The sequence below is a fragment of the Macaca mulatta genome, chromosome 19 (assembly GCF_049350105.2).
Source record: "Macaca mulatta isolate MMU2019108-1 chromosome 19, T2T-MMU8v2.0, whole genome shotgun sequence".
Lineage (NCBI taxonomy): Eukaryota > Metazoa > Chordata > Mammalia > Primates > Cercopithecidae > Macaca > Macaca mulatta.
In genome coordinates, this window is record NC_133424.1 from 55,778,759 (window position 1) to 55,801,687 (window position 22,929).

Sequence of the window (22,929 nt, forward strand, 5' to 3'; positions counted from 1 at the left end):
AACAGCAGGCAAAGGAGAGGTCTCTCTGCAGTCAGGGGAACGGCATCTGATTACAGAGGGAGGTCAGGTGGCTGGGACAAGGAGGCTATTTTTGAAGGCAGGCAACTCATGGGGGTAACATTTCCTTGGCCAGGGCCCTGTTCCATGGAAAACTATAGAAACTCACTAAAGACAAGGCCATCCAAGACTAATTCTCCATAAGAACCAAGATTTGGGTTACATTGCAGGTAACAAATAACATCCAAAGGAGGTTTTGGAGGTGGGAAGACAATGTGGAATGTACTAGAAGAAAGCAGCTCTGAGCACCAGCAGCCCTGTCCCCAGGACCTCAGCAGCTGTGTTGGAAGCCATCCCCTCCCCATCTTCCTCTCATTGTGGGCGAAGAACTGGTGCCCAGCATAATGGGAGGAGGGCATCATTGTCATCATCACACACACTGTTGCTGTGACAGAGGAAAGGACTGGAATTGTGTGTCATCTGCACGGAGGACTCTGATTTTTTCCCCCTTGAGACAGGATCTCACTCTGTCACCCAGGCTGGAGTTGACAGTTGCACAGTCTTGGCTCACTGCACCCTTGACCTCCTGGTTTCAGATGATCCTCCTCCCTCAGCCTTCTGAGTAGCTGGGACCACAGACGTGCACCACCACAACAGGTAAATTTTTTGTATTTTTTGTAGAGAAGTGGTTTCACTATGTTGCCCAGGCTGGTTTCAAACTCCTGGGCTCAAGTGATCCTCCCACCTCGGCTTCCCAAAGTGCTGACATTACAGGCGCAAGCCACCGCGCCCGGCTTGGACTCTGATTTACATCTGGACAAAGGGAAAGGGTGGCTGCTGTAGAGGCAAGGGAGTGAATGGTACTAGACATGTTCTGTTTCCTTCTCCAGCTTCACTCTCTTCTCCTCTTCCCTCCCCTCTTCTCTGTTCTCTACTGTGAATGGTAGATCTATGGGGGCTGGATCAGTGGAGTCTCCTGCTTCCAGCCTCTAGGGGGTTCAGTCAGTGGGGAACCTCAACTGCAGACCAGAATGAGGACACCAGTTTGGAATTTTAGTTCCCCACCTCCCTCCCCAGTATCATTGTGGGCTGGATGCATTTTTCAGCCTGAGATGGGAGCTCCTGTTAGGCAACCCTCTCTGAATATCTCTCTCGTTCTGTCTCTGGCTCTCTCTCCAGCTCTATTTCTGTCTGTGTATGTGTCTCTCTCTCTCTCCTCTGCAGATTCCAGCAGTGGCTCCTCTCCTCGCCCTTATTGGGCGATGGTGGTAAGAAAGACCCAACGGTAACAGCTCTGGGAAAATGCTAACCCATTTTCTTCTGGAGTTCTCTCAAGCCCTTATGTCAATTATCCCATGATAGGCAGACGCTACATAGCAACGTTTGGGTCAATGATGAATTGCGCATAGAACGGTGGTCTCCGGAGATGACAATATTGTATTTATGCTGTACCTTTTCTACGTTTAGATGTGTATAGATACACAAATACTTGTCGTGGTGTTAAAATTGCCTGCAGTATTCACACCATAACATGCACTGCAGGCTTGTAGCCTAGGGGCAGTCAACTCTACCATCCATCCTGGGTGTGTGTTGGGCTGTACCATCTGGGTTTTTGTAAGTGCTCTCTACAATGTTCCTATGGCGATAAAATCACCTAACGACACATTTCTCAAGACATATCCCTGTCGTTAAGCAATGCATGACTATACTAATCTCTCCTGCAGTTGCTCAGATGGGACGAGCCACCTGTTTGTGCGAGGACCTTGGCTGCTAGGCTGGAAGCCTCATACGTCTCAGTGCATCTTCCCCTCCAGGTAATGGTGATGCCCCAATACTTTTGGGTGGAGCACCCTGAAGTCTCTGCTACCATCCAAGCTGGTTTGGAGACATGAACCAGACCAATAAGGGGCAGGCTTTGGATGATCATTTTTCATTAGGTTCCTCTCCTCCCCCACACTAGATCCCTGGGTGTCCTGCTGTCCCCTCACATGGAGAAACCTCAGCACTGGAAGAAAGGACAAGGTCTTTATTATTCAGATACATGCAGCCACTCCTCCAACGTCCCCTCTCCCATAGGACAAGTCCAGCTGCTCCAGGCTCTCCCCAGGGTCGCTATTAGGTGAGTAGACATGAATGATTGTGTGTGGGGAAGATAATTCATGGGCAGGATGGGAAAAGAATTTAGTGTCCAAGGCCATTAAGTTATGAGGTCAGAGGGACGGTTGAGTGTGGTGGTCAGCAGGGGTGAAGAATCGTGGGGGAAATGGAGTTAGCAGGAAGGGCAAAGAGCCCCCCACCAAAGCGCCAGGGCCAGTGCCAGCCCCACCCCCCAAGTGAGAGACTCCAGGCCCCCAGCCCCACCTCTCTCAGAATGAGGGGCAGGAGGCTCCTCTTCACCCTTCTCACGCACAGAGAAGATCCCGATTTGTCTGGTGTGGTTCAACAAGGAGCTGGAAGGTTGGGCCACACAGCCCTGAATGCCCATTGTGGTGGTTACCCCACCTAGAGGGAGAAGACCAAATCAGAAAGGACACAAAGTACAGCCCAGCCAAATTTGTGAACCCAGGAGTCCAGGCCCCAGACCCTTCTCCCTCAGACCCAGGAGTCCAAGCCCCAGTCCTCCCTCCTCAGATCAAGGAGCCTAGACCCCAAGGCCATCCTCCCTTAGACCTAGGAGTACAGGACCCGAGCCCCTCTTCCCTCAGACCCAAGAGCCCAGAGGCCCAGCTCCTCAGACCCAGGAGTCCAGGCCCCAGCCTCTCCTCCCTCAGAGCCAGGAGCCCAGGCCCCCACGCCCTCCTCCCTTAGACACAGGAGACCAGGCCCTGTGTCCCTCCTGCCTCAGACCCAGGAGCCCAGGCCCCCACCCCCTCCTCCCTCAGACCCAGGAGCCCAAGCCCCGAGTCCTTCCTCCCTCAGACCCAGGAGTTCAGGCCCTGAGTCCCTCCTCCCTCACACCCAGGAGCCCAGGCCCCCACCCCCTCCTCCCTCAGACCAGGAGTCCAGGCCCTGAGTCCCTCCTCCCTCAGACCCTGAAGCCCAGGCCCCCACCCCCTCCACCCTCAGACCCAGGAGTCCAGGCCTGGACCCCCTCCTCCCTCACACCAGGAATCCAGGCCCAGCCCCTCCTCCCTCAGACCCAGGAGCAGAGGCCCTGAGGCCCTCCTCCCTCAGACCCAGGAGTCCAGGCCCTGAGTCCCTCCTCCCTCAGACCCAGGAGCCCAAGCCCCCACCCCCTCCTCCCTTAGACCCAGAAGTCCAGGCCCCCACCCCCTCCTCCCTCAGACCCAAGAGCCCAGGCCCCGACCCCCTCCTCCCTCAGACCAGGAGTCCATGCCCAGCGCCTCCTCCCTCAGACCCAGGAACGGAGGCCCTGAGTCCCTCCTCCCTCAGACCCAGGAGTCCAGGCCCCGACCCCCTCCTCCCTCAGACCAGGAATCCAGGCCCTGAGGCCCTCCTCCCTCAGACCCAGGAGCCCGGGCCCCCACCCCCTCCACCCTCAGACCCAGGAGTCCAGGCCCTGAGTCCCTCCTCCCTCAGACCCAGGAGCCCAAGCCCCCACCCCCTCCTCCCTCAGACCCAGGAGTCCAGGCCCCCACCCCCTCCTCCCTTAGACCCAGGAGTCCAGGCCCCCACCCCCTCCTCCCTCAGAACCAGGAGTCCAGGCCCCCACCCCCTCTTCCCTCAGACCCAGGAGCCCAGATCCCACCCCCTCCTCCCTTAGACCCAGGAGTCCAGGCCCCCACCCCCTCCTCCCTCAGAACCAGGAGTCCAGGCCCCCACCCCCTCTTCCCTCAGACCCAGGAGCCCAGATCCCACCCCCTCCTCCCTTAGACCCAGGAGTCCAGGCCCTGAGTCCCTCCTCCCCCAGACCCAGGAGCGGAGGCCCTGAGTCCCTCCTCCCTCAGACCCAGGAGCCCAAGCCCCCACCCCCTCCACCCTCAGACCCAGGAGCACAGGCCCCCACCCCCTCCTCCCTCAGAACCAGGAGTCCAGGCCCCGAGTCCCTCCTCCCTCAGACCAGGAGTCCAGGGCCAGCCCCTCCTCCCTTCGACCCAGGAGTCCAGGCCCTGAGTCCCTCCTCCCCCAGACCCAGGAGCGGAGGCCCTGAGTCCCTCCTCCCTCAGACCCAGGAGCCCAAGCCCCCACCCCCTCCTCCCTCAGACCCAGGAGCCCAAGCCCCCACCCCCTCCACCCTCAGACCCAGGAGCACAGGCCCCCACCCCCTCCTCCCTCAGAACCAGGAGTCCAGGCCCCAAGTCCCTCCTCCCTCAGACCAGGAGTCCAGACCCAGCCCCTCTTCCCTCAGACCCAGGAGCCCACACCCCCACCCCTTCCTCCCTCAGACCCAGGAGTCCAGGCCCAGCCCCTCTTCCCTCAGACCCAGGAGTCCAGGCCCCCAGCCCCTCCTCCCTCAGACCAGGAGCCCAGGCCCCCACCCCCTCCTCCCTTAGACCCAGGAGTCCAGGCCCCCACCCCCTCCTGCCTCAGACCCAGGAGCCGAGGCTCCTACCCCCTCCTCCCTTAGACCCAGTAGTCTACGCCCTGAGTCCCTCCTCCCTCCGACACAGGAGCCCAGGCCCCCAGCCCCTCCTCCCTCAGACCCAGGAGTCCAGGCCCTGAGTCACTCCTCCCTCATACCCAGGAGCCCAGGCCCTGAGTCCTTCCTCCCTTAGACCCAGGAGCCCAGGCCCCCACCCCCTCCTCCCTCAGACCCAGGAGCCCACGCGCCCACCCCCTCCTCCCTCAGACCCAGGAGCCCACGCCCCCACCCCTTCCTCCCTCAGACCCAGGAGCCCACGCGCCCACCCCCTCCTCCCTCAGACCCAGGAGCCCACGCCCCCACCCCCTCCTCCCTCAGACCCAGGAGTCCAGGCCCCCACCCCCTCCTCCCTCAGACCCAGGAGTCCAGGCCCCCATCCCCTCCTCCCTCAGACCCAGGAGTCCAGGCCCCCACCCCCTCCTCCCTCAGACCCCGGAGTCCAGGCCCCCAGCCCCTCCTCTCTCAGACCAGGAGTCCAGGCCCAGCCCCTCCTGCCTCAGACCCAGGAGTCCAGGCCCTGAGTCCCTCCTCCCTCAGACCCAGGAGCCCAGGCCCCCACCGCCTCCTCCCTCAGACCAGGAGTCCAGGCCCAGCCCCTCCTCCCTGAAACCCAAGAGCCCAGAGCCCCAGCTTCCTCCTCCCGCAGTCCCAGGAGCCCAGGACACCAGCACCTTCATCCTTGGGGCCCTGCTTGCAGCACTCACCTCCTGAGAGACTAATGTACCCATCATAACAATGAGTGGTGCCCCTGGGGCAGGTCTTTACTGGGGAGTCACTTGAGCAGGTTGCCAAGGGCTGCACACAGGTAAGACACTGCTGGTCTCCTGGCTCAGGGGCACCTGGGGAGCAGAGAGAAGGTGGGGGTACGTGACTTTGTGCTCAGAGCAGCTGCCCACCTTGGACCAGAGTGTCTGTGTGTCTGGGCCTCATTTCTCCATGGCCCTGGATCCCATACCTTGAGGAGGGAGGGAGTTCAGCAGGACGCTGCTGCTGCTGGCACCATTGCACAGGTCTGAGGAGCAGAAGTGGGCATAGGAGGCCACGAGCACCCCAGGAGGGGCTGAGTGGATGGAGGTCTTCTGGGAATTTTGAGCCCCAACAGCGCTGCAGCCTTTGCTCCACACCAGGGTCGATGTGCGTCCTAAGGGTGAGAGGGAAAGCTGGGCTGGGGGACTGGACAGCTCCCAGGGCAACAGGGGCTCCAGAACTGGACTCCCTGCCCTCCACAATACCCCTCAGGCAGAGGGTGAATGCCCTGATCACAACTGCATGGGTCATGTTTAGCATGGGGCAAAGACGGAGGCCAGGGCCTGGGTCCTCCCCGAAGCTCTGCCTCCTCCCAGTTCTCACTCAAACGTCACCTTCTCCATGAGTCTCCCCTGAACACTCAGCTTAATGTTGTAGCCTTCACCTCACTTTTCCTATCTCCTTTTCCTTGCCAGATTTCTCTCCAGAGCTGGGATCTCCATCGTATATAAAGCTGCAGGAATACAGATGGGATTGGATCTGCAGCGCCTAAGACAAATGCTGGATAAACATTTCCAGACTGTATGAAGCCACTGAGATTCCTCAGTGTTGGCACAGTTCTCCGCCCTGGGCAGGGATTACCGCATACATCATCACCCCACCCAGAAAGGCAGACACCGTCATTCTCACTGCTTCACCCCCAGTTTTCATAAGGGGAACCTAAGATCCAGAGAGAAGAATAGTTGAATTGAAAATTGCAGATGTGGAGGAAACAGAGCAGGAAATTCAGGGGAAAGAATCCAGTGGGGTGGAGGGAGCTGCCAGGGACCTGGGACAAGTGTTTGTCTTCTACCTCAGTCCACGCACCTACATCTATGAGCAGCAGCGTCTCCTGACACACCTGGCCCGCCTCGCACATCACGGTATTAGACACGGTCCATCCAATGGGTACTTGAGCCAAGTTATCACCCTTCTGCAAAGAGTTCCCCCGATGGCAGGTCAGAAAATCTGGGGAGAGGAAACCCAGGGTCTGTGTAAGCCAGGAACCGACCATGTCTGTCCCTCCAGGTCCTCAGCTAGGGAAGGTGATCTTGCTCTTGAGTCACACTCCAGGTGACCTGGCCACGGAGTCCCTCAACCACGGATTCAGAAAGGACTTGGGAGTCCAAACTCCGCCCTCATTGTTCCCCCTGTTTCTACTTGAACATCTGCAGGGACATCCTCTCACAGCCCTGTGGGAATGGTCATTCCTTGCCTCAGCTGTGAGAGCAATGGAAGCTCTTCCTTATCCTCTGCCCATCTCTCCTTCCCCATCTGAACTTTAAGGTCCTCATTTCAATAATAAGGAAGACAGCCTGAGACCTTTCTCATACCTTTCAGTTGCAAAGCCCTATGTTCCAAACAAAAGATGCAGAGGGCCAGGGTGGGCTGAGCACTGCCGCTGAGCACTGCCTCTGCACCTAGCTGACATCACTGCTTCCCACAGATCCACCTATCTAAGGTCCCAGGGAGCTCAGCTTATCTGGGATGCCTCGTTTCCCCACAGCACCCCAACAGTAGGTGGGGCGATCACAATCAGCACCCTCATTTGCAACAAGGGAAATAGGCAGGATTGCTCAGTAGCCGCCTGTGCCACACAGCTTGTGAGCAGCAGAGGTAGGCTGGGAACCCAGGGACTCTGGACCCTCAGGGTCGGGGTTGAGGGCAGGACAGAGACAGGTACTGATGACCATCCTCGGCTACCTTGGCCCCGAGGCCCTCAAGGCTCTAGTGTGAAACCACAGCCCCCGGCCTTCCCTCATGGCCATGACAGAGCAGGGGGCATCTGTCCCATGATGCGGGGACTCTTAGACTGAGCCTCCAGCTTCCACCAACACACGCGACCTGCAGAACGGATGCCACCCCGGAGGGCTGCTCATTTGCATGCTTCACAGATGACAAAATCAAAATCATGGCTCCTGCTCTCTTCGCCCACCCTTCTCTCCCCACTCCCATCTCCCCTACTTATACCTGTGGTGGCTCATCTCTGCCGGCCTAGCTGAAAAGGTTGGTGTTGTCCTTGACCACTCCCTTTCTCTCCCATGTTGTGTTCCTCAAGAAATTCTACTGGCTTGAGCTGCAGAAAATCTTCAAAACCCAACCTCACGTCACCACCTCTGCTGCTTCCACCCAGGCCAACCCCCCTTGGCTCCCACCTGACTCCCGGGGCTCTCCCTGTGCCTGCCTGCCCCTCTTCCCCTTGCTGCATTCTCCGCCCACCAGGCAGAGGGAGGCTGGGTAAACCTAAGTCAGTTCATGTCACTCCTCTGCTCCGAAGACTCCAGGAGTTCCCCATTCTGGAGAATAAAATTCTAAGCCCTTCCAATGGCCCGGGAGGCCTGATAAGATGCGGCCACCTCCCCGCTCCATGCAGGTGTCCTACTCCGCTCCCTCCATCACTCTGCTCTGCACAGGTGCTTCTGGCAGGCACTCACCCACCTCAAGGCCTTTGCATCTGCTTCCGCCCCCTGTCTGCAACCATCCCCTCCTCTTCCCCACATCCAGGGAAAGACGTTCCATGAGATATGGAGACTTCTGATCCTCATGTGAAGCTGAGGCTGGAAAGCTGTTTCAGCGGCAGAGCAGGGCCTGGGACCCACGTGTCCCTGATTCAGACGCGGGCTTTTCCCTGCTCTCTCACTGGGACCGCTGCCCAGCTCCTCTAGGGGCAGCCAGGGCCTTATCTGCCCAGGGCTTCTTGGTTCTTCACAAGGGGCTGCTGCCATGGCCCCTTTTAGTAACCTGTGTCCTTGCACCCAGCCCTCCCACTGCTGTGGCTTCTTATAAGTGGTTCTATCACCCTGGAGCCTCTTCTCTCCCACACTTGGTCCCTAACATCTTGTTGTTCCCCCAGTTTCTGATGCCTGGTCTTGTGATGCTCATTGTCTGCTAAGCTGCTGAACTGCACTTCACCAGGGAAGGCAAAACAGCCTCCAAGACCTGGCTTCAGTGTTGAAAGAATATGAATCTGTATTAACAGCACCGATTTGTACGTAATAGCTGTGTTTTATGTGGTGTGTGTGTGTTTGTGTAGTGTGTGCACACGGGGTGTGAGGGTGCATGCGTGATGTCTACAGATGTGTGTGCTGTGTGTGTGTAGTATACATGTGAGGGGTGTGGTTGTATGGGGTGTGTGGTGTGTTCATGGTATTTTTGTGTGGTGCATGCATGTGCAGACATACTATGTGTGATGTATGTGGTATGTGTTTTTGTGTGTTTGGCATGGTGTGTGTTCTGTGTATCTGTTTTGTTTGCATGTGGTGTGTGTGTGTTTGTGTAGTGTGTGTGCATAAGGTATGGGGGTGCATGCATGATGTGTGCAGGGGTGTCTGGTATGTGTAAGTGTGTAGTACATGTGTGTGGGTGTGGTTGTATGGGGTGTGTGGTGTGTTCATGGTATGTTTGTGTGATGCATGCATGTATAGACATACTGTGTGTGATGTATGTGGTATGTGTTTTGTGTGTTTGGTGTGGTGTGTGTTCTGTGTATCTGTGTTTTGTTTGCATGTGGTGTGTGTGACATACCAGGTGTGTTGTGTGTATTGTGTGTTGTGTGTGGTCTGTGTTCCATGTCCGATACGTTGAGAGGGAGTGTGTGTGGTGCCTGACATGTAGTGTGGATGCCACATACACACTACATGTACACATAGTAATTGTGCAATTCTGTGATGCATTTGTGTGTGTTGTGCATATTGTAGGCTCTGTGTGTGATTTGTGTTTCATATGTGGTATGTCAGGGGTATGGGGGAGTGTGTGTGGTATGTGATGTGTGGTGTGTACGTGGCATGGTGTGATGCTTTGGTGTCTCCTGTGCTTATTGTGGGCTGCGTGTGTGGCATATGTTGCATCTGATTTGTTTCTGAAATGCCTTCTGGATTATCAGTGTCACCTGGTCCCAGAGACCAGGGCCAGACCGTTAACACCAGCATCAGTCAAAAGGAAAGATAAATGGCTCAGACCCTGCCCCTCCCTGCGCCACAATCTTAAATGGCTCCCCTGCCTTCAGGAGACGATCCACCCCTGAGTCTGGCTTTTCAGGTACTTGAGCAACAACCAGGTTCCCACTTACCTCTCCCGCCCCCACCAGTATCCATTCCAAAGGCATGCCAAGTCATTTCCTCCTCAGCCTCACACCTGCTGTGCCTCTGGCTTGGAGCAGCTCCCTCCTCGACCCCACACCCACCTTGTCCACCTGGAAAACTTCTAATCACCCCCAATCCCAGCTGTACCCCCTCATCTTGATGAGTCCTTCTCAGGTGGAGTGATGGACTCTTCTTGAAAACAGCAGGCTCACTCCCACCTCTAGGCCTATGCAGCTGCTACACACTGTTCCCTCTGCCACCAATGTCCTCTTCCTCTTCTACCAGTAAGCTGTAGGTCACCTTTAACACACAGTTCACAGGCCACCTCCTCTGTAAAGCCCTCCTTACTCTCTACCCCAACAACATCAGTTTCCTCCTCCTCTGAGCTGCCCGAGGCCCCACATCCCCATTTGCAACAGCCCTGACCACCTCAAGCTGTGACTATCTGTGTCTGTGGCACCTCCCCCTCCTAGTCCTGGAGGCCCTGCAGGTAGAAACAGGGTCTGACTCATTAGGGGGCTTTGCACATCTTCACTTGAGCAAACACCTCCTGGTACCCTTCCTGAGCCGGCTCCTGAGCTACCCAAGGCTGGAAACCCTGGTGCCAGTGATACCAAGTCCCTGGCCTCGGGCTCCCAGCCTAGCCAGGGAGAAACAGCCAAATACACAGAGGAAGGTGTGCGGAACTCACACAACTCCCTCTTCTAAACTCTAAGGGGTAGCTTGATGGGGGCAGACAAGGAAACAGAGGCACGGGTAGGGAAAGACTTTGCTCCTAGGAGGGAAGCTGGGATCCATATAAGACCCCGGCCTCCCCAGCATGGCTTCCCATTGCCTTGGAGCCCTTCTTATGGAGACATTCCCTGGCACTCTCTTCCATGGCAGTACCTAAATGGGGAAGGGTCTCAGTGTCCTCGTTTAACTCTTGCTTTCTCTGTCACACCTGAAGTGCCCTTGATTTTCTGATGTTCTCTCCTGTGCAGGCAAGGCTGCTGGGGCACTCCAGCACCATGGGCAGGACAGGGGCTGGTGAGGGTGGCAGAGAGGCTACGGTGGCCTAGGGAAGTGGGAGACCTAGGGTTATGCAAGGCCAGGGGTGTGGAGACAGAGAAATTGAAGCAACCAGTCACTCTCAGCAGCATGAGAGCCAGCAGGGGCCTCAGCACTCACTGTTGCCTAAAGTCTCATGCCAAGCAGCCCACCCTGCACCCTTGACCTTCCTCCTACTGGCTTTGGTGTGATGGCTCTGGATGCCGCATGTGGCATCGTGCCCGAGGCTGCAGTGCAGGGCACAGCCTAGGGGCGGGGCTCACCTTTCGTATTGCAGTTCTCAGTCATGCGCACGGGCCCAATTTCCTGTGTCCCGTTGAGCAGGTTGCAACCTGGCTGGGGCAAGCATCCCTGGACTCTCAGATTGGAGAAGATGCCTCCTGCAGAAAGGGGGAGCGAGGGAGAGTCAGTGATGCTGCCTGAGGACCACTCAACCCTCAGAGGCAGGCATAGCTCCAGGAAGCCAGGCCCACCCTCCTCTGGGTCTCATGCCTCGCCTCAGCTCACCCTCACTCCCCAGAGACTAAGATCTCAGTCCCCAGACCTTCGCGTTCAGTCCCCTCAGGGATCCCGATGTCCCAGGCTTACCTCCCCTGAGCCTGAGGAGGCCATTATAACAGTGCGTGGTCCCCTTGGGGCACATCTCTTCTGTCGTCCCCTCCGGACAGCCTTCCATAGACAAGCAGACTGGGCACCTCAAGGATCCTGGGTCTAGGGAAGTGACAGACAGAATGAGGGGGCACTGAGAGGGCACTGGATTTGATCAGATACCTTCTCTGCACCCCACTTTTGCTGGCCTCAGGAGTCAACCTGCTCAGTCTTCCCAAAGGGGCCTTCTGCAGCTCCCATCATGGAATCTGGATGTGGGAAAATAAAGTGTAACCAATGAAAGAGGAAGGGAGAGAGAACCGGAGGTCTGGATAGAGGCACCAGGACTGGGTACAGAAAGTAGTCTTGGCTGGGCGTGGTGGGTCTCGCCTGTAATCCAAGCACTAGGTGAGGCCGAGGCAGGCGGATCACGAGGTCAGGAGTTTAAGACGAGCCTGGCCAACATAGTAAAACCCTGTCTCTACTAAAAATAGAAAAATTAGTTGGGCGTGGTGGCTGGCGCCTCTAGTCCCAGCTACTTGGGAGGCTGACGCAGGAGAATCGCTTGAACCCGGGAATCGGAGGTTGCAGTGAGCCAAGATTGCACCGCTGCACTCCAGCCTGGTCAACACAGCGATACTATGAAAAAAAAAAAAGAAGAAGAAGAAAGAAGAAAGAAAAGAAAGCAGAAAGACAAGAAAGAAAGAGAGAGAAGAAAGAAAGAAAGAAAGAAAGAAAGAAAGAAAGAAAGAAAGAAAGAAAGAAAGAAAGAAAGAAAGAAAGAAAGAAAGAAAGAAAGAAAGAAAGAAGGAAAGAAAGAAAGGAAGAAAGGAAGAAAGGAAGAAAGAAAGGAAGAAAGGAAGAAAGGAAGAAAGAAAGAAAGAAAGAAGGAAAGAAAGAGAAAGAAAGGGAAAGAAAGAAACAAAGAAGAAAGAGAAAGAAAGAAAAGAAGGAAGGAAGGAAGGAAGGAAGGAAGGAAGGAAGGAAGGAAGGAAGGAAGGAAGGAGAAAGAACGAGTTCTTGGGGGGAAGCAGGGTGGAGGAGGGGCCTGCTGAGGCCTGATACAGACTCAGACGTGGTCAAGTCTGAACCTTTCAACAAAGTCTGGCCTTCTAAGGGGAGACACAGAAGCAGACTCACTGGTCAAGGGAAGGAGGGGATGCCCTGGAACGAGCCAGTGCCTTCACCTGCAAGGGCTGCTAAACCTCCAAGAACAGGAGACTTCTGTGTTCACAAGCTATTCCAATAAAAGAAGTGCAAACATCTCCCCAGACTCTTTATAACACCAGACAAGGAAAGTGGAAAGTTTCAATTCAGTCTCCCTTAGGAAGAGGAAATAGCAAAAAACCTGCAGGAGAACTTCTTGAACCAAACGCAACAGAATAAAAAAAAAAAAAACAAAAAAATGAATGCAGGATGACCCAGTTAATGGTGATTTCATATCAGAAACCCGTCCTGTCTACTCTTAGAAGAGGAGGGGTGCGGGGAGTCCTGGGTGGCAGAGGTGGGTGGGAGGGATCAGGATGGAGTGGAGAGGGAGGGAAAGGGAAAAGGATGGGGGGGGTGGCCAGGGAGCAGTCAGGGGAGGGATGGAGCCAGCGAGGGGCAGGACAGCCAGCGAGGGTGGGAGGGACTCCATAACAGCCCCTCCGTGCTCACCGGAACCTCTCCTGACAGCCCCTCCCTCTCCTCCGACCCTCGGGCAGGCACCTGCTGGGGGCTGCGGGGTCCAAAGCGGGGCAGTGGTCACTAGGTTGTTGCAGAAGTCCTTGTGGCGGCACACATAGGTGTAGGAGAGCACGGAGAGGCCGGGGCCCATCCGGTGCTCAGTGACGCGGGGCTCCCGGTCCTTGGCCTCGGTGCAGCCCTTGGAGAGCACCAAGCTCACTTGGGGTCCTGGACCGAGAGAGGGAGGCAAGCGAGGATGGAGGTCAGGCCTCCAGGGTCCTGGAGGGAGACGCTGCTACATTGGGTAGGCTGAGAGGCTGGAAAGGGGATCACCGGGACCCTAGGAGTCTCTCCTCCCCGAGGGGTGGCTCCCAAGTCACTGCACAGGGATCAAGGGACTGAGGGAACAGGGCGGGGTCTCTCCACCCCAGGGCCTTCTCACCGCTCTCAATGAGCACCAACGTGTCCTGGCACCCCAAGCCGCTGTCACAGCTGATCTCCTTAGGGGTCCAGTGCACGGGTAGCTGGGACACATTCCACACCTCCTTAAGTGTCCCAAACTGGCAGAGCAGTTCCTGCACTCCTGGAGTGGCAAGAGCAAATCCATCTCAGCAGGGTTCCCTTGCCCGGCCTTCAGGGAGGTCCGCTCTAGGCTAGGGTCATCACTTACCTGGCAGTGGGAAGGTGACCCCCAGGAGGGCCAGCAGTAACACCGGGCTCATGACCCGTCTGTGGCTGGTAATCTCTTTCTGTTTTTTCACCAGGAAACAAGTCCTTTATACCAGCCCTTAAGCAGCCAGCCCAGGAAAGGGTGGGGAGGGGAGGGCCTTGCTAAATGGAGGTCTGGGCCCCACCCCAAGTCTCCACTGCCCCACCGGCCTATCACGGACCCCCTTTCTCCCTCAGACCTTCGGGTCCAGGCCCGCAGTCCGTCCTCCCTCAGATGGAGGGTCCAGGACCCCCAGCCCCTCAGCTCCTCCTCCTTCAGACCCAGGGGTTCAGACCCAGTGGTCCAGATCCCCAGCCCCTCCTCCCTCAGACCCAGGAGTCCAGACCCCCAGTCCCTCCTCCCTCAGACCCAGAAGTCCAGGCCCCCAGGCCTTCCACGATTAGAAACTGTGGCATCTTGACCCTAGGGTCCCCCTGGTCCAGACTCCCAGCCCTCTTTCCTCCTCAGGCCAGCTGTGTGGATCGCCACCCCCACCCTGGTTCTCCAGTAGTTTGGGAAGGCAGTTTCCTCATTTCTCATGGGCTCCCTGGCCACCTCTGTACCCCAGATGGGGAAATGACCCAACTACCTCTGGGGACGCTGTGCAGTGGCCATCGGCTTGTCCCCATGTCTTTCAGCCTAGTTTCTACCCTCCACTGGCTTCCCACTTCTCTGTTTTTTCTCTTTCCTTCCCATATTGCTTTTCTTTTGATTCTCCTTTTCATGCTTTTCTCTCATGCTTTCTCTTCTATTCTCTACCCTCACAGTACAACATAGGACTCAAGTCCCCAATTTCCCACCATCAGGATAAGACTTGGCCAGAGGTGGAGTGCAGACTGAATATCTATGAAAGAATTAGGATATATTTGAAAAATGCAACATCTATTTGCTGGAAGCCAATGGCAGAGCAGTGGTGTGCTGAAAAACTTACAGAAAAACAATACCCACAAATTCTGCCTCGTAGTGTTGGCCTATTTCTCTGGTGTAAATACTCATAGCATGTCTGATTTTAAGCTACCAACAGTTTACCAACCGGGCTGATGAAATCCCTAGCTATTTAACCATTGCTCTTTCCAGAGCTGTACAAATCAGCTGTAACACACTGGGGAGGAGGAGGAAGACCTGAAGGAACCAGGGATATCTGTCAGTGACTACAGAGGGATGTTGGAGTGTCTGTGACGGAGAAGGGAGAAGCAGAAGAGGGAAGCAGAGAGCAGGAATAGCAGAGAAAGAGAAATGGATGTGACTTGCAATTATATGTTTATTTTTGACATCTCTACAAATTTTATCTTTATTTGTCTTTGCAAGGTTTATTGCAAGTTTAATATTTGCCACACAGACAGGGAAGTATTTGTTGTATCTCCTGCTATGTCTCCACCAACTACATGGCATATAGTACATGCTCAATAATTTATTTACTTTTTTTTATTTTTTTAGAAACAGAGTCTTGCTCTCACCTATGCTGGAGTACAGTGGTGCAATCATAGTTCACTGCAGCTCCCTACAGCCTCCATCTCCTGGACTCAAGCAACCCTCCCAACTCAGCCTCCCCAGTACCTGGGACTACAGGTGTACACCAGCATGTCTGGCTGATTTTTGTATGTTTGTAGAGATATGGTCTCACTATGTTGCCCAGGCTGGTCTTGAACTCCTGGGCTCAGGTTATCCTCCCTCCTTGGCCTCCCAAAGTGCTAGAAGTAGAAGCATGAGCCACCAAGCCCCAGCCTCAATAAACATTTATTGAATGAATGAATGCATGCATGAATGAAAAGGGGAACACAAGAGCAGAGCCCTCACTCCATTTGTACAGGTTGTGCACCCTAGAAATCTTGCCCCGTGTTGCATGTCTGATGTGTTGAGAGGGAGTGTATGTGGTGCCTGACATGTAGTGTGTATGCCACATACACACTACATGTACACAGAGTAATTGTGCAATTGTGTGATGCATTTGTGTGTGTTGTGCATATTGTACCCTCTGTGTGTGATTTGTGTTTCATATGTGGTATGTCAGGGGTATGGGGGAGTGTGTGTGTGGTATGTGATGTGTGGTGTGTATGTTGCATGGTGTGATGCATTGGTGTCTGCTTTGCTTATCGTGGGCTGTGTGTGGCATGTGTTGCATCTGATTTGTTTCTGAAATACCCTCTAGATTATCAGTGTCACCTGGTCCCAGAGACCAGGGCCAGACCGTTAACACCAGCATCAGTCAAAAGGAAAGATAAATGGCTCAGACCCTGCCCCTCCCTGCTCCCCTTCCATGGCTCCCCTGCCTTCAGGAGATGGTCCACCCCTGAGTCTGGCTTTTCAGGTATTTGAGCAACCACCAGGTTCCCACTTACCTCTCCCGCCCCCACCAGTATCCCTTCCAAAGGCATGCCAAGTCATTTCCTCCTCAGCCTCACATCTGCTGTGCCTTTGGCTTGGGGCAGCTCCCTCCTCGACCCCACACCCACCTTGTCCACCTGGAAAATTTCTAATCACCCCCAATCCCAGCTGTACCCCCTCATCTTGATGAGTCCTTCTCAGGTGGAGTGATGGACTCTTCTTGAAAACAGCAGGCTCACTCCCACCTCCAGGCCTATGCAGCTGCTACACACTGTTCCCTCTGCCACCAATGTCCTCTTCCTCTTCTACCAATAAGCTGTTCCCTCTGCCACCAATGTCCTCTTCCTCTTCTACCAATAAGCTTTAACACACAGTTCACAGGCCACCTCCTCTGTAAAGCCCTCCTTACTCTCTACCCCAACAACATCAGTTTCCTCCTCCTCTGAGCTGCCCGAGGCCCCATATCCCCATTTGCAACAGCCCTGACCACCTCAAGCTGTGACTATCTGTGTCTGTGGCACCTCCCCCTCCTAGTCCTGGAGGCCCTGCAGGTAGAAACAGGGTCTGACTCATTAGGGGGCTTTGCACGTCTTCACTTGAGCAAACACCTCCTGGTACCCTTCCTGAGCTGGCTCCTGAGCTACCCAAGGCTGGAAACCCTGGTGCCAGTGACACCAAGTCCCTGGCCTCGGGCTCCCAGCCTAGCCAGGGAGAAACAGCCAAATACACAGAGGAAGGTGTGCGGAACTCACACAACTCCCTCTTCTAAACTCTAAGGGGTAGCTTGATGGGGGCAGACAAGGAAACAGAGGCACGGGTAGGGAAAGACTTTGCTCCTAGGAGGGAAGCTGGGATCCATATAAGACCCCGGCCTCCCCAGCATGGCTTCCCATTGCCTTGGAGCCCTACTTATGGAGACATTCCCTGGCACTCTCTTCCATGGCAGTACCTAAATGGGGAAGGGGGGACCCTCTCAGTGTCCTCGTTTAACTCTTGCTTTCTCTGTCACACCTGAAGTGCCCTTGATTTTCTCTCTGATGTTCTCTCCTGTGCAGGCAAGGCTGCTGCGGCACTCCAGCACCATGGGCAGGACAGGGGCTGGTGAGGGTGGCAGAGAGGCTACGGTGGCCTAGGGAAGTGGGAGACCTAGGGTTATGCAAGGCCAGGGGTGTGGAGACAGAGAAATTGAAGCAACCAGTCACTCTCAGCAGCATGAGAGCCAGCAGGGGCCTCAGCACTCACTGTTGCCTAAAGTCTCATGCCAAGCAGCCCACCCTGCACCCTTGACCTTCCTCCTACTGGCTTTGGTGTGATGGCTCTGGATGCCGCATGTGGCATCGTGCCCGAGGCTGCAGTGCAGGGCACAGCCTAGGGGCGGGGCTCACCTTTCGTATTGCAGTTCTCAGTCATGCGCACGGGCCCAATTTCCTGTGTCCCGTTGAGCAGGTTGCAACCTGGCTGGGGCAAGCATCCCTGGACTCTCAGATTGGAGAAGATGCCTCCTGCAGAAAGGGGGAGCGAGGGAGAGTCAGTGATGCTGCCTGAGGACCACTCAACCCTCAGAGGCAGGCATAGCTCCAGGAAGCCAGGCCCACCCTCCTCTGGGTCTCATGCCTCGCCTCAGCTCACCCTCACTCCCCAGAGACTAAGATCTCAGTCCCCAGACCTTCGCGTTCAGTCCCCTCAGGGATCCCGATGTCCCAGGCTTACCTCCCCTGAGCCTGAGGAGGCCATTATAACAGTGCGTGGTCCCCTTGGGGCACATCTCTTCTGTCGTCCCCTCCGGACAGCCTTCCATAGACAAGCAGACTGGGCACCTCAAGGATCCTGGGTCTAGGGAAGTGACAGACAGAATGAGGGGGCACTGAGAGGGCACTGGATTTGATCAGATACCTTCTCTGCACCCCACTTTTGCTGGCCTCAGGAGTCAACCTGCTCAGTCTTCCCAAAGGGGCCTTCTGCAGCTCCCATCATGGGATCTGGATGTGGGAAAATAAAGTGTAACCAATGAAAGAGGAAGGGAGAGAGAACCGGAGGTCTGGATAGAGGCACCAGGACTGGGTACAGAAAGTAGTCTTGGCTGGGCGTGGTGGGTCTCGCCTGTAATCCAAGCACTAGGTGAGGCCGAGGCAGGCGGATCACGAGGTCAGGAGTTTAAGACGAGCCTGGCCAACATAGTAAAACCCTGTCTCTACTAAAAATAGAAAAATTAGTTGGGCGTGGTGGCTGGCGCCTCTAGTCCCAGCTACTTGGGAGGCTGACGCAGGAGAATCGCTTGAACCCGGGAATCGGAGGTTGCAGTGAGCCAAGATTGCACCGCTGCACTCCAGCCTGGTCAACACAGCGAGACTATGAAAAAAAAAAAAAGAAGAAGAAAGAAAGATAGAGAGAGAGAGAGGAGAGAAAGAAAGAAAGAAAGAAAGAAAGAAAGAAAGAAAGAAAGAAAGAAAGAAAGAAAGAAAGAAAGAAAGAAAGAAAGAAAGAAAGAGAAAGAGAGAGAGAGAGACAGAGAGAGAGAAGGGAGGGAGGGAGGGAGGGAGGGAGGGAGGGAAGGAAGGAAGGAAGGAAGGAAGGAAGGAAGGAAGGAAGGAAGGAAGGAAGGAAAGAGTTCTTGGGGGGACGCGGGGGTAGGCAGTGTGGAGGAGGGGCCTGCTGAGGCCTGATATAGACTCAGATATGGTCACGTCTGAAACATTCAACAAAGTCTGGCCTTCCGATGGGAGACACAGAAGCAGACTCATTGGTCAAGGGAAGGAGGGGATGCCCTGGAAGGAGCCAGTGCCTTCACCTGCAAGGGCTACTAAACCTCCAAGAACAGGAGACTTCTGTGTTCACAAGCTATTCCAATAAAAGAAGTGCAAACATCTCCCCAGACTCTTTATAACACCAGACAAGGAAAGTGGAAAGTGTCAATTCAGTCTCCCTTAGGAAGAGGAAATAGCAAAAAACCTGCAGGAGAACTTCTTGAACCAAACGCAACAGAATAAAAAAAAAACAAAAAAAGAATGCAGGATGACCCAGTTAATGGTGATTTCTTATCAGAAATCCGTCCTATTTGCTCTTAGAAGAGGAGGGTTGCGGGGAGTCCTGGGTGGCAGAGGTGGGTGGGAGGGATCAGGAGTGAGTGGAGAGGGAGGGAAAGGGAGCCGGGTGGGCTGGTGTCCAGGGAGCAGTCAGGGGAGGGATGGAGCCAGCGAGGGGCAGGACAGCCAGTGAGGGTGGGAGGGACTCCATAGCAGCCCCTCTGTGCTCAGTAGAACCCCTCCTGATAGCCCCTCCCTCTCCTCCAACCCTTAGGCAGGCACCTGCTGGGGGCTGCGGGGTCCAGAGCGGGGCAGTGGTGACTAGGTTGTTGCAGAAGTCCTTGTGGCGGCACACATAGGTGTAGGAGAGCACGGAGAGGCCGGGGCCCATCCGGTGCTCAGTGACGCGGGGCTCCTGGTCCTTGGCCTCTGTGCAGCCCTTGGAGAGCACGAAGCCCACTTGGGGTCCTGGACCGAGAGAGGGAGGCAAGCGAGGATGGAGGTCAGGCCTCCAGGGTCCTGGAGGGAGACGCTGCTACATTGGGTAGGCTGAGAGGCTGGAAAGGGGATCACCGGGACCCTAGGAGTCTCTCCTCCCCGAGGGGTGGCTCCCAAGTCACTGCACAGGGATCAAGGGACTGAGGGAACAGGGCGGGGTCTCTGCACCCCAGGGCCTTCTCACCGCTCTCAATGAGCACCATGGTGTCCTGGCACCCCAAGCCGCTGTCACAGCTGATCTCCTTAGGGGTCCAGTGCAGGGGCAACTGGGACACATTCCACACGTCGTAACCTGTCCCAAACTGGCAGAGCAGCGCCTGCACTCCTGGAGTGGCAAGAGCAAATCCATCTCAGCAGGGTTCCCTTGCCCAGCCTCCAGGGAAGTCCCCTCTAGGCTAGGGTCATCACTCACCTGGCAGTGGGAAGGTGACCCCCAGGAGGACCAGCAGTAACACCGGGCTCATGACCCGTCTGTGGCTGGTAATCTCTTTCTGCTTTTTCAACAGGAAACAAGTCCTTTATACCAGCCCTTAAGCAGCCAGCCCAGGAAACGGTGGGGAGGGGAGGGCCTTGCCAAATGGAGGCCTGGGCCCCACCCCAAGTCTCGACTGCCCCACCGGCCTATCAGGGACCCCCTTTCTTCCTCAGACCTTGGGGTCCAGGCCCCCAGCTCATCCTCCCTCGGATGGAGGGTCCAGGACCCCCAGCCCCTCAGCCCCTCCTCCTTCAGACCCAGGAGTCCAGGCCCCCAGTCCCTCCTCCCTCAGACCCAGGAGTCCAGGCCCCCAGTCCCTCCTCCTTCAGACCCAGGAGTCCAGGCCCTCCGTCCCTCCTCCCTCAGACCCAGGAGTCCAGGACCCCAGTCCCTCCTCCCTCAGACCCAGGAGTCCCAATCCCCAGGCCCTCCACAATTAGAAACTGTGGCATCTTGACCCTAGGGTCCCCCTGGTCCAGACTCCCAGCCCTCTTTCCTCCTGAGGCCAGCTGTGTGGATCGCCACCCCCACCCTGGTTCTCCAGTAGTTCGGGAAGGCAGTTTCCTCATTTCTCATGGGCTCCCTGGCCACGTCTGTACCCCAGATGAGGAAATGACCCAACTACGTCTGGGGACGCTGTGCAGTGGCCATAGGCTCGTCCCCCTGTCTTCTGGCTTAGTTTCTACCCTCCACTGGCTTCCCACTTCTCTGTTCTTTCTCTTTCCTTCCCATATTGCTTTTCTTTTGATTCTCCTTTTCATGCTTTTCTCTCATGCTTTCTCTTCTATTCTCTACCCTCACAGTACAACATAGTCCCCAATTTCCTACCATCAGGAAAGTCCCCAATTTCCTACCATCAGGAAAGACTTGGCCAGAGGTGGAGTGTAGACTGAATATCTATGAAAGAATTAGGATATATTTGAAAAATGCAACATCTATTTGCTGGAAGCCAATGGCAGAGCAGTGGTGTGCTGAAAAACTTACAGAAAAACAATACCCACAAATTCTGCCTCGTAGTGTTGGCCTATTTCTCTGGTGTAAATACTCATAGCATGTCTGATTTTAAGCTACCAACAGTTTACCAACCGGGCTGATGAAATCCCTAGCTATTTAACCATTGGCCTTTCCAGGGCTGTACAAATCAGCTGTAACACACTGGGGAGGAGGCAGACAGGAAGGAACCAGGGTTATCTGTCAGTGACTGCAGAGGGATGTTGGAGTGTCTGTGATGGAGAGAGGAGAAACAGAAGAGGGAAGGCGAGGGCAGGAATAGCAGAGAAAGAGAAATGAATGTAACTTGCAATTATATGTTTATTTTTGACATCTCTATAAATTTTATCTTTATTTGTCTTTGCAAGTTTATTGCAAGTTTAATATTTGCCACACAGACAGGGAAGTATTTGTCAAATCTCCTGCTATGTCTCCACCACCTACATGGCATATAGTACATGTCCAGTAATTTATTTTTTTTTTTTTTTAGAAACAGAGTCTTGCTTTCACCTATGCTGGAGTACAGTGGTGCAATCGTAGCTCACTGCAGCTCACTACAGCCTCCATCTTCTGGACTCAAGTAACCCTCCCAACTCAGCCTCCCCAGTACCTGGGACTACAGGTGCTCACCACCATGTCTATCCTCTATTTTTTGTATTTTTTGCAGAGATACGGTCTCATTATGTTGCCTAGGCTGGTCTTGAACTCCTGGGCTCAGGTTGTCCTCCCTCCTTGGCCTCCCAAAGTGCTGGAAGTAGAAGCATGAGCCACCAAGCCCCAGCCTCAATAAATATTTATTGAATGAATGAATGCATGAAAAGGGGAAGACAACAGCAGAGCCCTCACTCCATTTGTACAGGTTGTGCACCCTAGAAATCTTGCCCCCTCCCCAGCAATTCACATTGTCATTGTGTGGATGGTGCCCTGGAACTGTGCATGGCCTAAAGCAGTGTCCCTGATGGAAGAGGGAAGGGAAGGGTGGGCGAAGAGGCAAACAGAGTCATAGGTACTCAATTCAATGTGTTACTTTAACATACATGTGGTCAACAATCATATGAAAAAAAGCTCAACGCCACTGATCGTTAGAGAAATACAAATCAAAACCACGATGAAATACAGCCTCACACTAGTCGGAATGACTATTATTAAAAAGTCAAAAAGTTACGCATGCCAGGAGAAAAAGGAACACTTAGACATTGTTGCTGGAAGTGTATATTAGTTCATCCATTGTGGAAGACAGTGTGGCAATTCCTCAAAGACCTAAAAACAGAAATACCACTTGACCAAGCAATCTTATTAATGGGTATATACCCAAAGGAATATAAATCATTCTATTATAAAGATGCACGCATATGTATGTTCATTGCACCACTATTCACAATAGCAAAGACATGGAATCAATAGAAATGCCCATCAATGGCAGATTGGATAAAGAGAATGTGGTACATATACACCATGGAATACTATGCAGCCATAAAAAAGAATGAGATAATATACTTGGCAGGAACACGAATGGAGCTGGAAGCCATTGTCTTTTTCTGACTAACACAGCCACAGAAAACCAAATACCACATGTCCTTACTTATAAGTGGAAGCTAAATGATGAGAACACGTGGACACATAGAGGGGAACAACACACACTGAAGCCTATCAGAGGGTGGAGGGTGGGAGGAGGAGGAGGAGGGAGAGGATCAGGAAAAGTAACTACTGGGTACTAGGCTTAATACCTGAGGGATGAAATAATCTGTACAACAAACCCCCATGACACACGTTTGCCTATATATTAATAACAAACCTGCACACGTACTTCTGAACTAAAATAAAAGTTAAATTTTAAAGAATGTCTTGCTTTAATCAACAAATATTTACTGAAGCTGGAATATGTGCTAGACACCATCCTAGTGGCTGGGGATACAGAGACGCAAAGAAGAAGGAGGCCGCTGCTATTGGTCAAGCTCACAGCCTATGAAGGGGCA

General features: G+C 54.4%; 2 protein-coding genes and 1 long non-coding RNA gene across 5 annotated transcripts in view; 1 reads left to right on the forward strand and 2 right to left on the reverse strand.

The window, feature by feature from the left end:
- The window catches only part of LOC106994786 (uncharacterized), a 188,046-nt gene extending 185,930 nt beyond the window's left edge, over positions 1 to 2,116 (forward strand). For both annotated transcript variants that reach the window (XR_013410775.1, XR_013410774.1), the window contains 2 exons: positions 1,722 to 1,811; positions 1,958 to 2,116. This is a non-coding gene — a long non-coding RNA (uncharacterized LOC106994786). The remainder of the gene's footprint in view (positions 1 to 1,721; positions 1,812 to 1,957) is intronic.
- A 43-nt stretch (positions 2,117 to 2,159) lies between these two features.
- CD177 (CD177 molecule) lies at positions 2,160 to 13,750 on the reverse strand. Of its 2 annotated transcripts, none has more exons than XM_077983160.1 (9): positions 13,604 to 13,750; positions 13,376 to 13,516; positions 12,925 to 13,161; positions 11,266 to 11,388; positions 10,941 to 11,057; positions 6,374 to 6,514; positions 5,496 to 5,681; positions 5,245 to 5,379; positions 2,160 to 2,499 (listed from the first exon to the last, which is right to left on the reverse strand). In XM_077983160.1, the coding sequence occupies exons 1-9, from the start codon at positions 13,653 to 13,655 to the stop codon at positions 2,267 to 2,269; spliced, it is 1,365 nt and encodes a 454-aa protein (XP_077839286.1). In that variant the 5' UTR covers positions 13,656 to 13,750; the 3' UTR covers positions 2,160 to 2,266. The 2 variants fall into 2 exon arrangements, with proteins under 2 accessions (XP_077839286.1, XP_077839287.1); XM_077983161.1 differs by having other exon boundaries at positions 12,976 to 13,161; positions 13,604 to 13,749.
- A 1,135-nt stretch (positions 13,751 to 14,885) lies between these two features.
- LOC144337561 (CD177 antigen-like) lies at positions 14,886 to 20,524 on the reverse strand. Its single transcript, XM_077983176.1, has 7 exons — positions 20,422 to 20,524; positions 19,901 to 19,979; positions 19,673 to 19,813; positions 19,273 to 19,458; positions 17,678 to 17,800; positions 17,353 to 17,469; positions 14,886 to 17,096 (listed from the first exon to the last, which is right to left on the reverse strand). The coding sequence occupies exons 2-7, from the start codon at positions 19,950 to 19,952 to the stop codon at positions 16,954 to 16,956; spliced, it is 762 nt and encodes a 253-aa protein (XP_077839302.1). The 5' UTR covers positions 19,953 to 19,979; positions 20,422 to 20,524; the 3' UTR covers positions 14,886 to 16,953.
- Positions 20,525 to 22,929: the final 2,405 nt, after the last annotated feature.

Bases quoted from the DNA above. Each gene is read 5' to 3' on its own strand.
- CD177 (XM_077983160.1), bottom strand. From the start codon at position 13,655: ATGAGCCCGGTGTTACTGCTGGCCCTCCTGGGGGTCACCTTCCCACTG. The intron at 11,389-12,924 runs GTGAGCACGGAG...TCACTTCCCTAG, and splicing joins GGCTGTCAGGAGAGGTTCCG to ACCCAGGATCCTTGAGGTGC. The intron at 2,500-5,244 runs GTGAGTGCTGCA...TTCTCCCTCTAG, and splicing joins GTACATTAGTCTCTCAGGAG to GTGGGGTAACCACCACAATG.
- LOC144337561 (XM_077983176.1), bottom strand. From the start codon at position 19,952: ATGAGCCCGGTGTTACTGCTGGTCCTCCTGGGGGTCACCTTCCCACTG. The intron at 19,459-19,672 runs GTGAGAAGGCCC...CTCTCGGTCCAG, and splicing joins CATGGTGCTCATTGAGAGCG to GACCCCAAGTGGGCTTCGTG. The intron at 17,470-17,677 runs GTAAGCCTGGGA...CCCTTTCTGCAG, and splicing joins CCTCCTCAGGCTCAGGGGAG to GAGGCATCTTCTCCAATCTG.